Genomic DNA, 13,760 nt, shown 5'->3' with positions numbered 1-13,760 from the left:
ATAAAAAGTACTTTTCTCGTGGTAGTTTAGACAATTGTAATAGTTTGTAACAAACGATAATATAAAATAAAGCAAATTCATTAATATGTTTTGGTAAAGAGTGATAAATTATGTATCTGTTTGTTTTATCAATTTTTGTTTTAATCTTTTTATTAATTTTAATTAATTAATTTTTGTTTTAATTTATTCTGTTTATTTAATATTGCTAGTTGCTATGTTCTATCCATTTAAGTAGAAACTTATTGAAACTACGATCAATATTAATATTTATATAGGTATATATCTATATTATAAAAAAAATTTTGTATCATTAAATAATCTAATTTAACATTTAATTTAATAAAATTATTAACTTAATAAAATGACAGTTTCATTTAAGGTCCCAGATTTCTTTTTAAGAAATAATTGTTAAATTTTTTACGTAAATATATTTTCAAATTAAATGCGTGTCATAACGATATTCAAAATTTCTAATATAAAATATTATAATATATTATAAAATATTATAATGCATATTAAAAATCATGTATAACATAAAATTAATTGATTATTTTGATTATTGATATTTATTATATTTCTAGTTTCAATTGTGCACAATTTTATATTTTTGTTGCTGATTTGACACAGTTTCATGTGAAAACATCCTTTTCTTCCGGTTATAACTTAACAAGGTTCGTAGTATTTTTGTGTATGATTGTTTAAAATCCAATTTTTCATTAGAAATCTTCTTTTTCTTTAATTCTATATCATTTGTGTATGATATAAATATAAATGTTCTATTTATATCATATTTTAAGTGGAGGAATTTCTAGAAATCAATAGAATAAAAGTCTTTCTAATTTGTTCCAGGTGGTTCTAACAGTTTCTGTCGACAATGGTAAGTATCAAATATTTATTGTTAACATAAATGTAGTATAATTTATAGTTGCAGTTAATCTAATTTCTTGTATTATGTGTATAATAATGTATTGTATGTAATGTAGTACATTATATATCTCACTAGATGTATTAGAAATGTGTTAAATTAGATTTGCATAACCTCAATGCAACATAAATGTGATTGGTGCAATAAATAACATTAATACTTTTTTAGCCCCGAGAAATCAAAGAAATCAAAGATTTTCTCTTAAAAGCCAGAAGGAAGGATGCAAAATGTGAGTATTTAAGATTTTTTCCATTATTGTTGTGATACAATGTAACATACATATATTAATTTATCCTTTTTATCACAACAATACAGCTGTGAAAATCAAGAAGAATGCTGACAATGTTAAATTTAAAGTTCGCTGTTCACGATTTCTGTACACTCTTGTCATTACAGACAAAGAAAAGGCAGAAAAATTGAAGCAATCTTTACCTCCAGGTATTTATCTGCTTAAACAAAATATATTAATAAAGAATTACAAAAGTATATAATTGTATTATTACATATTTTAGGTCTTCAGGTAAAGGAAGTAAAAAGAAGTGAACGTATGTAATGGATAGAATAAACTAAATTTTTAAACATATGTTGTTTATTTTTCTCCCATCACATAAAAATATGTTTAAGAGAGGTTAAAATAATAGTCTAAAAGAAAGTAATTGTTTAAATTCAAATTTCACCTTTTAAATTTATTTTAAATCAATTTTGGTTGTAACTTTACTCAACTGTTGCAAAATTTTGATTAGATATGATGCATGGTTGATTTAAAATGTGTTTCCGTCTTTTAAACATGCATCGGTAAATATCCTTTCTTCTTGTTGGAGTAGTACACATCAACTTTAGTTCATCATATGTGTCTATACATATATTTCCATTATTGCATGTTGGTCTCTGATCATAAGGATATATGCGAGAATAATTAAATTTTGTTTGACATTTTCTTGTAGTGTGTTGTACTTTGTGTTTCAAATATCTCTTTAAAGGACAATACTTTCTTTGACACAGCTGAGTTTGAAGTTTGATATATTGTGAGAACAATATTCCCAATTCATCATAGGTTTCAGATATTTCTGATGTATTATCTGATGAAATACAAATATGATTATTACAAATTAATTGTTCTAGTACAGTTTGTTCTATAATTGAATTTTTACAATTATTTTTCATCAATGAAGTACCAATGAAATTCTTATCTGTTTTCAATATTTTTTCTCTAGCTTCTTTTATTTCATATCTTAGTATATCTATGGATGACTTCATTCTTTTTTCCTTTTTTTTAAGATACCCATTATGTTCATTTAAATTTATTTGTGATTTCAATTCTTTTAAGTTATCTCTATTAACTGTATTAATTTTAACTGAATTATATATAGAACAATTTTTTATTTTTGAATTAACTTGTAATATTTGATCAATTCCTATTTTAATTGCATTAGACCTATTAGATAGTGTAGAACTAGTGTAAGAATTAGTTGACCTATACAAATGTTTACAATGATTAGTGTATTAATTTAAACAAAGTTTAATAACATTTGTTAATTATTGAAAACCTTTTTAATTTGTTAAAAAATGCATTTGATAAAATATTCGACATGTCAGCTGCAGAATCTGAGAAATATTCTGAATCAGTTAAATTTTTTGTGAATAAATGATAAGGTGAATAACTTGACTTAGAAGTGGAAATTTTGTATTTTTGTGTACTGTCAATAAATGAATCAGTGTTTTCAAATTTAAGGTCTATCAATTTAGAACTGACATTATTTTGTTTTTTAGAATTGTTAATATTTCCTGAATTCCATTTGCACAATAATAGTTCGTCATTCTGTATATCAGATTTTGTTGGAGATAATGGTATTACTAAAAATTTAAGATCTGTATCTGAGAAACAAATATCTTTGTTATTCTAAAAAGAAAAGAACATACAATTAAAAAGTTATGTTCATTGTGAAATTTGATATTAATTGGTTGGTACCTGATGTGAGTTTTTACAAATATTTTCATAATCTTCGAGATCTTTAATGTTCCATTCGTTTGATATTGTTTTAGATATATTTTTGTACTTAATATGAGTCGATGAAAAAGATGGGAAAAACATTTTCAAGGGCAATTGCTTTGTTAGATTGTTAGTAGAGGTTTCTATTTTACTCGCACATGGAGCAAGCAACTTTTTCTTTTCCTAATCATAAATTTTTGCATACATATATATCTACACACATATATATATATATAAGTTATAAAAACTAAACTATCATGATTATTTGAATGTGATCATTTTTAATATAATATTTTACTTTTAATACCTGTAAAAGGGTTTTTAATTTACATTTTTGTTCATATTGTTTGTTTCTTTGGCCGTCATATTTTACATGAAATTTTGAAAAATTACATATATTAGATCCTAAAAATCTTCGTTTTTCATAAGAATCGTTTTCCTTTTCTTTTATTATAGAAAATCTGTCATCGCCGTTATCTTCATTTTGTCGAATTAAGCTTTATGAACGAAATATTGATACATTATCAATAACTAAACATTATATGCGTATGCTACACACATACTATATATATTATTACACATATTACATTATAAGAACAAAAATATAATGAACCTTTTTAAAATGGAAATGACTCGTCTGTGTATATAACGATAGCACGTTATAAATAAAATTATTAGAATCAAAATGATAAATAAGATGAGAAATATTTTCCAAAAATTCTTAGAACCTGTTTCAGTTTGATCGATATTATTATAATACCTTTTCTCGGTATCAGTTATTCCCAACGTTTTTTTAACTTGCATGCTTTCTGTTATGATAATTACGACAGAAACTAGAAGATTATGAAATGAATTGGCTATAGTACAAGTCACTGTATTTTTAAAAGTAAAATTCATACATGTATTAAAAAAGGTTCATTCGTTATTTATTGGCAAGAATATCGAAATTGCAAAATAAAACATTTGAATCTATTACATGAGTTTACTTTCTGTTTTGTTTACAGATGTGGCATGGGCCACGAGTATGTTATGAAAACATCTAAAAATAATAAAATTTATCAAATACAATATCTACAATAGTAGGATTAATACTTCTTATAATTACAGTTCATAAAATCATAATGATTTTTCGGTATAGGAAGAACACGATAGCGAGGTCGTTAAATATCAATTATGAATGAAATTATTGAAACGCGGATGTTGAGACAAATGAATTAATAGAAATACATTCGAGCAAGGTCGTACTAGAAAACTTTTAATGCAAAGTTAATGTTCTTTTTGTACAATATTGAAATACAAATCTTAGATTTGTAAATATAATTTCGTTCTTGATTCCACTGAATATAAATTTTTTTATTATGGGAAACATACATAAAACAGAATACAGTATTGGCTCGTTAGCACATGCATATTCGGAATCACGTCGTGCACTAATATGGGAAATACTAATTGCAAAGAAAAAGGTACAAAAATTCTATTTCTTTAATTTTGATAACTCATTTCTCGCTAAAATATCGCCGATGGAAAGTAAGCGATAACACAGTTTCAGGAAATGATAGAAGAGTGGGATTCTGTGTCTACTATCAAAAAGCAAGAAATGCATCGAGATATTAACGAGACAATACTGCATAATGTAAGCATGTACTTACTACTTATTGTGTACGACCTTAAATAGTCAAAGCTGTTTCGCAATGGATTAATTTTCGACCTAGCTAATCTTGGCCCATACACTATACCTAATCTAAAACTATAAATTATGAATGAATTTTATATCTATATGTCTTAATTCATGATTATATTGTATACATAATAAAACAGAATAATGAATTTCATTCAAAATGGATAAAATATCATTCATTACTAATATATATATTTTTCTTAATTTCGTCATAATCTTAAAATATTTTATTTTTATATACGTAACAAAGAATATTAATGAATTTATTAATATATATAATATATTGAGCGAAATACAAAACAATTGTGGCATTAAAGATGTTTGATATTAAATTTATATAACATACGTCATACATGTTTCAGATTTTGTAAACATTTTAGAGACTGAAAAAATCTTTTGTTTTCTGATAACATAATCTTCATATAATACATAATACATTTACATAGTATAATACCATTCGTCAGTATATTTATATTTCAGAACTTTATCTGGACACTTATCGGGGCAGATAGATGTCCACATAAGCATTCAAGCGAGCGAGAGAAATACAACGAAAGTGGGTGAAATACAGAGACTCAATACGAGTATAGATAACTGAGAAGGTTAGACGAAATAATGGAAACACCTCTTATATGTCATATATTCCATATATGCATATGACATGTAAGAGGTGCTTCCATTATTTTATTCAATACCTGTATAATCATCGATAATAACTCAATATCGATAGTACTCCGTGAGCCCTCTGTCCAAGGCTGATAGAACAATATATGCTTTCGCGGACAGCATTGTACATTCCTAATGCATATGTAATGCATACATTAGCAGTTTTTAATCCTCTCAAAGCATAAAATAAACAAGATTAGAGAAAAACTGCCAAATATTAAATTGCGTCAGCACATGAGTGACGCACGTCGTTATTACAATCTGTTGTATGTAAAATAAATGAAACAGACATAATAACATAACATAATAAATGAACAGACACAACTTTCTCTTATTTATTACTGCGAATCGAAAACTGAGAAAGCAAAAGATATATATTTTTTAATTGTTCTTCATCATGTCATTATACTGTTAATTGTTATTTATATCTTGATATTTCTTGAAAAAGCGAATCACATATATGTATGTAATCGTGCTGTTCTGCAATCATTTATTCATCACATTCGTGATAAGTAGCTCTGGAGAAGAAACAATGAAATTAAGTTTAATATAGGAAAACTTTAAATAGTTTTGAAATTATAAATGCAAAAACCTTTGTTTGTCCATATTTCGTCGAGATAGTCTTCTTCCAGGCTCATGTGTAGTTAGTGTATATCTTTTCGTATGAGGACGATTTGCTCTAAGTTCACGTGCTTCTGTAGTTTTAGCTTTTTCTACCTTTTGCATAAACTTAGTGATTAGTTCTGGACAATTTAAGTTTTCTTCTGGTTCCCATGTATCATCTGCTGATGTAAATCCTTTCCAGCGAATTAAAAATTCTCTTGTTTTATTCTTTTTAAAATGTACTTCTATAATCTTTTCCACTTCAAATTCTTTTTGATCATCTTTCCCACTTTTTTCTTCATCTGATGTTACTATTTGTTTACCTATATTTAATTAAGAAATTAAATGTCTGCACAATATGAAATAATTTTTTTAAATTTATGGGTAATATTTGCAAAATAATACCATTTTCTGTTTGTTTTTTAACATTATTTTTAAACTTTTTAGATCTTTTGTCCACTTTTACAGCTTTAACTTTAGGTGACTTTGCAGAATTATCTAATTGCTTAGATTTAGGATCTTCTTCATTTTCAGCATTTTCAGCTAAAAACTCTTCTATTAATTCTAAACAGTTTAGATCTTTTTCTTGCTCCCATGTATCAGAATCTGCATCATATCCTTTCCATCTGACTAAAAATTGACGCCGACCTTTAATTGTACGTTGACCCACGATTTTTTCTACCTAGGTAATTGAAATATTAACTATTATATTCAAGCGATGCATTTACTATATATTGCATGCTAAATTAAATTTTATATAAAAACTCCTTTTTTATATATGCTTTTTCGACTGTTTAAATAAAAGATGAAATGCAGAAAAATTATATTATGAAAGAAAGAAACAAGATAGTTTGGCAATATTAATTAAAAACTTTTCTAATACTCAATTTTATCATAAGAAGTACAAATATTTTGATTTTATACATGACATTTTGTTTCACATTTTTTACGTATTATGCGAAGTAGGATAATAAATCAAGTTACCTATGACTAAACTGTATCATAAATGGCGTTGCATGATTACTAATGCGGCGATATATCGTGAATACATGTAAAATATTAGGTAAATTTTAAAGTTTCGTAGAAACAATTTTTTTTACAAGATGGACTATTTAGCATTCACCTTCTATACTGAAGATCATTCTTGTTTTATTGTCTTTTATAGCAGAAATTTTGTCATTTAGTTAAACGGCTGCTAGTCAACATTGCATACCTAGGAGACGCGTTCTTGTTGCCGTGTAAACATAGTTGTAACACGTACAATAAACACACTAAATATGATGTCTGACTTACCTCATACTCTTTTTCATTGTTTCCTTCCTGTTTTGTTAAGGAAGATTCCTCTTTTTTAAGTCTCTTGCTAGGTCCAGCCTTCTCGACATTCTTATTTTCTTCTTCTGTATCTACAGCTTGAGTATCTTCTACTTCAGGCTTCACAGTAGAATCCTCAGTTGTTTCTTTTTGACTATGACGACTGCGAGATGAACGTTTTTTCGCTGTACTTCTGCGTGGCGACTCTGTATTCTTATTCTCCTTTCCCTTTTTCATTTCGTCGTTGTTGTCGGATATGCTTAAACGTCGGACGCCATTTTCCTCGATACTGCTATCACTAGTTTCAGATTTACTACGTTTGGTTTTCATACTCAATCTACGCATACTATTTTCACAGTAGACAATAAAATTTTTATATTTTCAATAATTTTTGTCCAAAACTTATAAATCGCGCATTATATGCATACTCTTATCTATCAGAACCGGAATGATTTTATACTGAGTTCCCGCAAACAACTCAGAAATAGTTTGGCGCGTTACACAGGAAGTTCTTAAGCACCATATCGAAGCAAAGATTTTGATTTAGCGCATTGTGCGAATATAACAACTATATGCATCTTTTAATTTATTTAAACAGTATCAATTAAGTTTTCGTGCATATGAATCTATCGAAGTTTGAATCTTCGAATAATCAAATCTTTTAATAAAAATACCATGTAATGGTAGAATTTTATTTTAAGAAAGCAATCTCATTTTAACCCCTTGTAACTTTTATTGTACAGTTCATTAGTCCATATTTTAAAACGACAAACCTCGTTCACCGGAAATAAGATTTTTTAATGAAAAGTCTTTAATTTAAGATATTGGTATCAGTTTGTTATTTTTGTTTATTTTTCATAGTTTTAGTAGGTAAAAAATTATATTTAAATTTAAAATGCATTTTTGTGATTTATTAATATGAATCGATTAATCGTGTTCTACTTATGTATTGTACTTTGTATACTTTCACATTTAATAAAAAGTAAGATGATTTTAAAAATTAGTGGTCCTTTTCGCAAAATAAAAGTTATTTATAAATGAGAATTAGAAAACATTAATAGTAACATTTCGAATGAATAACGGATATTGAGAGATTTCTATTAGATTAATCAAAAAGATACAAACTACGCTTTTACGAAATTATCGTTTATACTTTTAATTATGAAATAGAAACGTTATAAGTTCATTAAAAATGATAGTTTAATAACGAAGATCTATTAAACTTTTTATATACTGGATTAATTTTTCCCTATTTTCTCCAATAAGTTAAACTATTTGAAAAATTATTTATAATTGTAGAATAATTGAGTAGGATAAAATATTATTAAATCAATATTTTGTTACTTTGGTGACCAAACATCAGTTTCTTATTTCTGATAGTATTAAGCTAATATTTCTGGTGTAACTTTGATATATAAACATTAACATTTCTGTTAATTGTTTAAATTATGGCTAAGTCTGTAACTACATATGAAAAACCTTTACCACACATAAGTAAGTGAAATTTAGAATTTTGTCATGTCACAAATATTGATATTTAATTTTGTTCACAATATGTTCTTTACTTATATATTGCATTAAAATGTTATATTTTAGGTAGGAATAAATTATAATTTTTAATTATTTATATGCATGACATACAATCTCTTTATAATAGATTTAGCAGATTGGTATGCTAAACAATGGGAACTTCAGCAAAATGCAGCTTTCAGAAGTGCAGAGGCATTTGAATTAAGAAATACAGGAAAAATTGTTCGCTCAGAGACAATGGTAAAAACAATATGGGATACATACATGAATAATACTCGCCTTGCAGATAGGTAATAATGATAAATAATATAATGATGAAATGTAGATGAATAATTTAAATCACATGTAATAAAAAATCTAAAATTTTATAGAGTAACAGAATTATCACGCTGGAGAGAGTTACTACAAAATTTGCTAGATAAATTAATTGCAGAGTTAAAGTTCTTACAAGATGAGAAAGTTGATACAGAGAAAGAATTAGAAACTTTAAATTATCCATTACAATTAACAGCAGAATGTATTTCCATGAGGGATTGCCGTAGAGGAACAGAACTTACTTATGATGAAGCTGATACAGAATTGAAAAAAGAACTTTGTGTCATTGAAAATATTAAGAAATCATTAACTGATAGGTATAATATGAATACAAAAAATCTATGCATATTTAAACATATGTTTCTGATGACACATTTTGTGTAGGGTGCAAGCTGCATGGGAAAAATTAAATCGTTTAGAAGAAGTTAGATTTCAAATCCAATTAGAAGTGGAAGATAAAGATGAAACTATTAAAATAGAGAAAGAAAATCTTAATTTAGATCGAACATGTGCAAATATTAGCTATAAACCAAATGCATTAAGAATTCCAAAAGGGTAAGAATAAATATCTGCATGCAATGTATGAAATAAATACATAAATATCTATTTTATTGCAGTTCAATACCTTATGAAGCTTGGCTGGAACATTGCCGTTATATTAAAATGTTAGCTGATAATGAATTAAGCGATGTATATAATTTACGAGAAGCTATAAATATAATGCGTGAACGTGCCAGAAATGATATTAAAGCTCAGCAAGACGTAACAGATTTTAGTTTACGGAAAAGAATTTATCAGACACAAAAAGCTAGGAATGAATTAGAATGGCAAAAGCTTAAAGTAACAACATTTGAAAGTAAAATGATCATTAATATTTAATACATGTTAGCTTTAAACATAATATTTTCAGATCCAAAAGGAAATGGAAATTTTACAAAAAGAAATAGTTAGACTAGAAGACGCATTAATGCATAAAATTGATTCGATAAAATGTGCAGAGACAAGATTAGAAAATCGTACTTATCGTCCTGGTTTTGAACTCTGTCGTGATGAAGCTGAATTAGGTTTGAAAGACGAAATTTTACATTTGCGACAAACTGAAAAAGACTTAAAAAGTGTATTGGAAAATTCAAAGTATGTGCAATAATGCATAATTTACATAATGATATATTCTATCATCGTGAAATGTAATTATTTTATTTAATGTATGTATTATTTTCTAGAGGGGCATATAATAATTTGGAAAGCTTACTTTTGCAAGTTGATAGAAATTTAGATGATAAACAACATTCTTTGGCAACAGATGTGATGTGTTTAGATATGAGGGCAACATTAAAAACAGGAGATAGAACACGATTGCCAAACGAAACAGATCGTAATATCGTTCTTACACGTATGGAAAAAGAGATACCGCTTGAATCATGAATGAATTGTAATGTTTACACAAATCCATTAGAAAAAACATTCATTCAATATATAAAATGTCTATTTATTGTAGTACTTAATGATGTTTTCATTATACACAATAAACTTATTATTTGCATATGCTTATGTGCCAGTATTAATAATATCTGGTTTGGCTTTAATTAAACTGTATTCTGAAATAAACGAGTCTGTCAATTTTGGTTCTAAAGTTTTTACTGCTCTTCCATGTAATTCTCCAACTTTTTTGGGATCGCCATGTTTCATTTCAAACATAATGTAATCTATCCAAATACTTGTATCATTTTTGCCAAACTGTAAAGTTGACATTTCATTATACTTTCTTACATGCTTTACTGATATTTCAGGTTGCATAAGTTCTAACTCTATCATCTTTTTGTGTAATTCAAGAAAGAAAGGAGGTTGTAAACAAAGATTATCATAAACTTTCCTCGCCGCTTGTATACCTGAAATAAACAACAGTCATGACACACTACCAAATACAATTTTACAATTTACGATTACATACTTTTTGTCAAAACTAGCCATTCAATGTAAATAATCTTTATGTATTGAGCAATACTTGGATGTGCTTGTAAAGCTGTTTGAAAAACTTGTTCAGTTTTCTCAGGACACTTTGCTTGCACATGTAATATTTTCATCTTCCATAAAGGTAATGACTTTTCTGCAAGAATTTGTGTTGCCTAAAAAATGATCATGCTTATATGTATGTAATATCATTGATATAATTAAAAATAGTTACTAGTATTTTTGTACCTTTAAAAATACAGCTTCAGCTTCTTCTTCCTTTCCTGAGGCAAACAAATATCGTAACCTAGCATGCCAAAGACTTAAGCTATTTGGTATAATTTCAGTTGCATTGCTCAGAATTTCTTCAAATTTTTTTTCTGTAGTTTTATCTTTTTTTTCAGCATTTAACATGTTGATCTATAGTGAAATTATTAATATTAAAGTTTTTAATTTTTACTTTATGCATGTAATGAATACTTATCAGGTACATTACTAACCCAATGTAAATAATATTTTTCTTTTAACTTCTTTGCTTGGTGTGCCTGAGATAGTGCAGTTTTTAATAATTTTCTTTTAAAATTTGGTAAAGCTAAAGATTTTTGTTCATTTATTTCTATTAAACATTCTATATACAAAGACCACATTTCTTCAGTCTTAATTTTTTTGACTGCTGTTTGATAAACTTTATTACAAGATGTTATACGATCTCTTAATGAAGTTTGTTCTGAATTATCAACCTGCATCGCCGTATCACTAAAAGAAGGTTGAATAAGTCCTTCTAATTCTCGTCGTGCCATTGTATCCCACATCAGGGGTTCATGAGTATACTCTTCTATCATATTACTAAAAAGAATTTAAATATTCAAACTAAAGATAATCAATAATTTTAATTACAATCAATATTTTTATTACTTTTACCTAACAATTTTATTTTGTAATTTTTCTGTGTTATTACGATCCTTTGTAATATTTAACAATTCTACTATGAATTTGATATCTCTAATGCGTTTTGATGCTTGTTGATATATGATATATGCCCTTTTTAATCCAATAGACATGTCATCATCAGTTTCTGTTGGTACTGCATTGTCACCATTATTTTCACTTTTCTGATCATTAACTGATGCATCATCTAATTCTAATCTGTATCACATAATTAATGATTAAAAATATAAATGAAAATGTTAATAATATATGAAAAATTTATAATATGTGACTTACTTAAAAGCATCAATAAATAATAACTGAGAGGTTGGATGTATATGTAAACCACGAAGAAGAAACTGACGAGCAGTGTCTTTATTTTTATTTTCTTCTAGTTCCCAACATGCAGCAATATGCCAACATTTGGGTTTATCTTGATGAATTTGCAACATTCTGCCTAACATATGACTAACACTGTTTTGAAAATGCTGTCACATTTTATATTAATATTTAAAAGATAAAAAGTCAATAGCTTTAATAAAAAATATAATTCAAATACTCACAACATGTTTACAAAATTTTATGTAGGCAATCCAAAAACGAATATCATCTTGAAATTTAAATATTGCTTCTTTATATAAACGATTAATTTTACTTGTAATAGCATGGTCAATATCTGACTTTTTTTGAATAATACTAAATTTCTGTTGAATAAAAATAATACATGCATATATGTATATAATTAATGTGCATTTATAGTTATTACTACATAATCAACTATTTATTAATAAGTAATAACATACACTTCTACGTTGTTTAATTAATTTAAGCAGGTCCGTTTCATACTGTATGTATCTCAAATAGTCTTCTTTAGTTTTTGTATGACGTTGAATTTTATATTCGTATTCTTTAAGTTTCTTTGCAATTCCTCTATATAATTTATAGCAACATAAATAGTTGGTCAAAATAAATAATGTGTTACAAAATATAACCTATTTCACTCACCGAATTTCATTTTTATCAAAAAGTTTAATCCTTTCCATATGTTCTAATTCAGGAATCATATCCTCGCATCTTTTTTCTACAAATTCTGCCATTGTTACTTCTTTTTAATTAACGAAATATAATGTAATATAATAGGGAGATCCTTAGCACATGTACACTAATAACAACGATCATCCAATGCGTACTAATAACTAAACCACACCGTCCAGCAATACGTATTCAATAGTGAACCACAGACAAGGGTTCAAAGTAGATATGACTTCTTATGATACTTTGTGTTTCATGCCTGAAATATCGAACGAAAAGGCCCGTCTTACTCTCTCTGCAGTTTACTCATGTTCTGAAATGCCGACCTCGAAAAAATCACAAAGTTTTTAACGTTGTTGGAGATGTTATTAATCCAAAACATTAGCAATTACAGACATTATAAAATAAAATAGTGTAATTAAATTGATATTGTAATCGAATTAAAACAGTACTTTAAGCTTATACTAGACAATAAAAGAGCGTTTTGTGTGTGCTACTATACTAGATTTATATATTTAATAATTAATCGTTAAACAATAATATATGCTGAGAATTAAGTTAAGAAAACGTAGAGCTTGCTATAAGATATGAGTTGATGAGTTGTAAAAATTAAAAATTTTGTAAAAAAATTTCCAAAAATCTATAATTATAAATTGAAATATTATATGAATTCTTCTCCTTTTGAAATGGGTAGTAGTTCTTGACTACTAGTCAACTGTTTGTCTGTTACAGTATTGTTATTTTTCTCAAATCTTAGTTTTATGCTTTATTTTTAAGTTACTTATTTTCAGTTTTTAATTGCGTTATTATTGTTATGTCTTACTTTTAAGTCT

At 26.7% G+C, this 13,760-nt stretch overlaps 5 protein-coding genes across 7 annotated transcripts; 2 read left to right on the top strand and 3 right to left on the bottom strand.

Annotated features, from left to right (window-relative positions):
• The first annotated feature begins 611 nt into the window (after positions 1–611).
• On the top strand, positions 612–1,506 carry LOC100645491 (60S ribosomal protein L38). Its single transcript, XM_003396685.4, has 5 exons — positions 612–671; positions 850–877; positions 1,094–1,154; positions 1,241–1,363; positions 1,438–1,506. The coding sequence occupies exons 2-5, from the start codon at positions 875–877 to the stop codon at positions 1,476–1,478; spliced, it is 228 nt and encodes a 75-aa protein (XP_003396733.1). The 5' UTR covers positions 612–671; positions 850–874; the 3' UTR covers positions 1,479–1,506.
• Positions 1,493–3,017, bottom strand: LOC110119448. The gene is made up of 3 exons (XM_048407644.1): positions 2,895–3,017; positions 2,679–2,825; positions 1,493–2,428 (listed from the first exon to the last, which is right to left on the bottom strand). Exons 1-3 carry the CDS (start codon positions 3,015–3,017, stop codon positions 1,640–1,642), a joined length of 1,059 nt encoding a protein of 352 aa, XP_048263601.1. The 3' UTR covers positions 1,493–1,639.
• An 800-nt stretch (positions 3,018–3,817) lies between these two features.
• On the bottom strand, positions 3,818–7,663 carry LOC100645247 (chromobox protein homolog 5). The gene is made up of 4 exons (XM_003396683.4): positions 7,156–7,663; positions 6,268–6,544; positions 5,852–6,185; positions 3,818–5,777 (listed from the first exon to the last, which is right to left on the bottom strand). The coding sequence occupies exons 1-4, from the start codon at positions 7,516–7,518 to the stop codon at positions 5,750–5,752; spliced, it is 1,002 nt and encodes a 333-aa protein (XP_003396731.1). The 5' UTR covers positions 7,519–7,663; the 3' UTR covers positions 3,818–5,749.
• Positions 7,664–7,756: 93 nt separating this feature from the next.
• On the top strand, positions 7,757–10,583 carry LOC100645005 (tektin-2). Of its 3 annotated transcripts, none has more exons than XM_048407680.1 (7): positions 7,757–8,155; positions 8,831–8,993; positions 9,075–9,335; positions 9,403–9,573; positions 9,636–9,858; positions 9,929–10,152; positions 10,242–10,583. In XM_048407680.1, the coding sequence occupies exons 1-7, from the start codon at positions 8,092–8,094 to the stop codon at positions 10,441–10,443; spliced, it is 1,308 nt and encodes a 435-aa protein (XP_048263637.1). In that variant the 5' UTR covers positions 7,757–8,091; the 3' UTR covers positions 10,444–10,583. The 3 variants fall into 3 exon arrangements, with proteins under 3 accessions (XP_048263637.1, XP_003396729.2, XP_012165834.2); XM_003396681.4 differs by lacking the exon at positions 7,757–8,155 and adding an exon at positions 8,166–8,667; XM_012310444.3 differs by lacking the exon at positions 7,757–8,155 and adding an exon at positions 8,166–8,667 and having other exon boundaries at positions 8,770–8,993.
• On the bottom strand, positions 10,487–13,153 carry LOC100644888 (U3 small nucleolar RNA-associated protein 6 homolog). The gene is made up of 9 exons (XM_003396680.4): positions 12,901–13,153; positions 12,699–12,825; positions 12,459–12,599; positions 12,193–12,383; positions 11,890–12,114; positions 11,469–11,814; positions 11,218–11,388; positions 10,970–11,144; positions 10,487–10,907 (listed from the first exon to the last, which is right to left on the bottom strand). Exons 1-9 carry the CDS (start codon positions 12,990–12,992, stop codon positions 10,567–10,569), a joined length of 1,809 nt encoding a protein of 602 aa, XP_003396728.1. The 5' UTR covers positions 12,993–13,153; the 3' UTR covers positions 10,487–10,566.
• Positions 13,154–13,760: the final 607 nt, after the last annotated feature.

This window comes from Bombus terrestris, chromosome 7, assembly GCF_910591885.1.
Source record: "Bombus terrestris chromosome 7, iyBomTerr1.2, whole genome shotgun sequence".
Lineage (NCBI taxonomy): Eukaryota > Metazoa > Arthropoda > Insecta > Hymenoptera > Apidae > Bombus > Bombus terrestris.
Note: the sequence above shows the minus strand (reverse complement) of the source record. Positions and strands in the feature narration are given on the sequence as shown.

Coding starts and splice junctions, on each gene's coding strand:
- LOC100645491 (XM_003396685.4), top strand. Junction 1,155..1,240: donor CAGAAGGAAGGATGCAAAAT/GTGAGTATTTAA, acceptor ACAACAATACAG/CTGTGAAAATCAAGAAGAAT. Junction 1,364..1,437: donor GAAGCAATCTTTACCTCCAG/GTATTTATCTGC, acceptor TACATATTTTAG/GTCTTCAGGTAAAGGAAGTA.
- LOC110119448 (XM_048407644.1), bottom strand. CDS start 3,017: ATGTTTTTCCCATCTTTTTCATCGACTCATATTAAGTACAAAAATATA. Junction 2,826..2,894: donor TTTGTAAAAACTCACATCAG/GTACCAACCAAT, acceptor TTTTCTTTTTAG/AATAACAAAGATATTTGTTT. Junction 2,429..2,678: donor ATTCTAAAAAACAAAATAAT/GTCAGTTCTAAA, acceptor TGTTTAAATTAA/TACACTAATCATTGTAAACA.
- LOC100645247 (XM_003396683.4), bottom strand. CDS start 7,518: ATGCGTAGATTGAGTATGAAAACCAAACGTAGTAAATCTGAAACTAGT. Junction 6,545..7,155: donor ACAATGAAAAAGAGTATGAG/GTAAGTCAGACA, acceptor TCAATTACCTAG/GTAGAAAAAATCGTGGGTCA. Junction 6,186..6,267: donor TAAAAAACAAACAGAAAATG/GTATTATTTTGC, acceptor AATTAAATATAG/GTAAACAAATAGTAACATCA.
- LOC100645005 (XM_048407680.1), top strand. CDS start 8,092: ATGAATCGATTAATCGTGTTCTACTTATGTATTGTACTTTGTATACTT. Junction 8,156..8,830: donor ACTTTCACATTTAATAAAAA/GTAAGATGATTT, acceptor TCTTTATAATAG/ATTTAGCAGATTGGTATGCT. Junction 10,153..10,241: donor AGTGTATTGGAAAATTCAAA/GTATGTGCAATA, acceptor ATTATTTTCTAG/AGGGGCATATAATAATTTGG.
- LOC100644888 (XM_003396680.4), bottom strand. CDS start 12,992: ATGGCAGAATTTGTAGAAAAAAGATGCGAGGATATGATTCCTGAATTA. Junction 11,815..11,889: donor TTACAAAATAAAATTGTTAG/GTAAAAGTAATA, acceptor AATTCTTTTTAG/TAATATGATAGAAGAGTATA. Junction 10,908..10,969: donor ATGGCTAGTTTTGACAAAAA/GTATGTAATCGT, acceptor TGTTTATTTCAG/GTATACAAGCGGCGAGGAAA.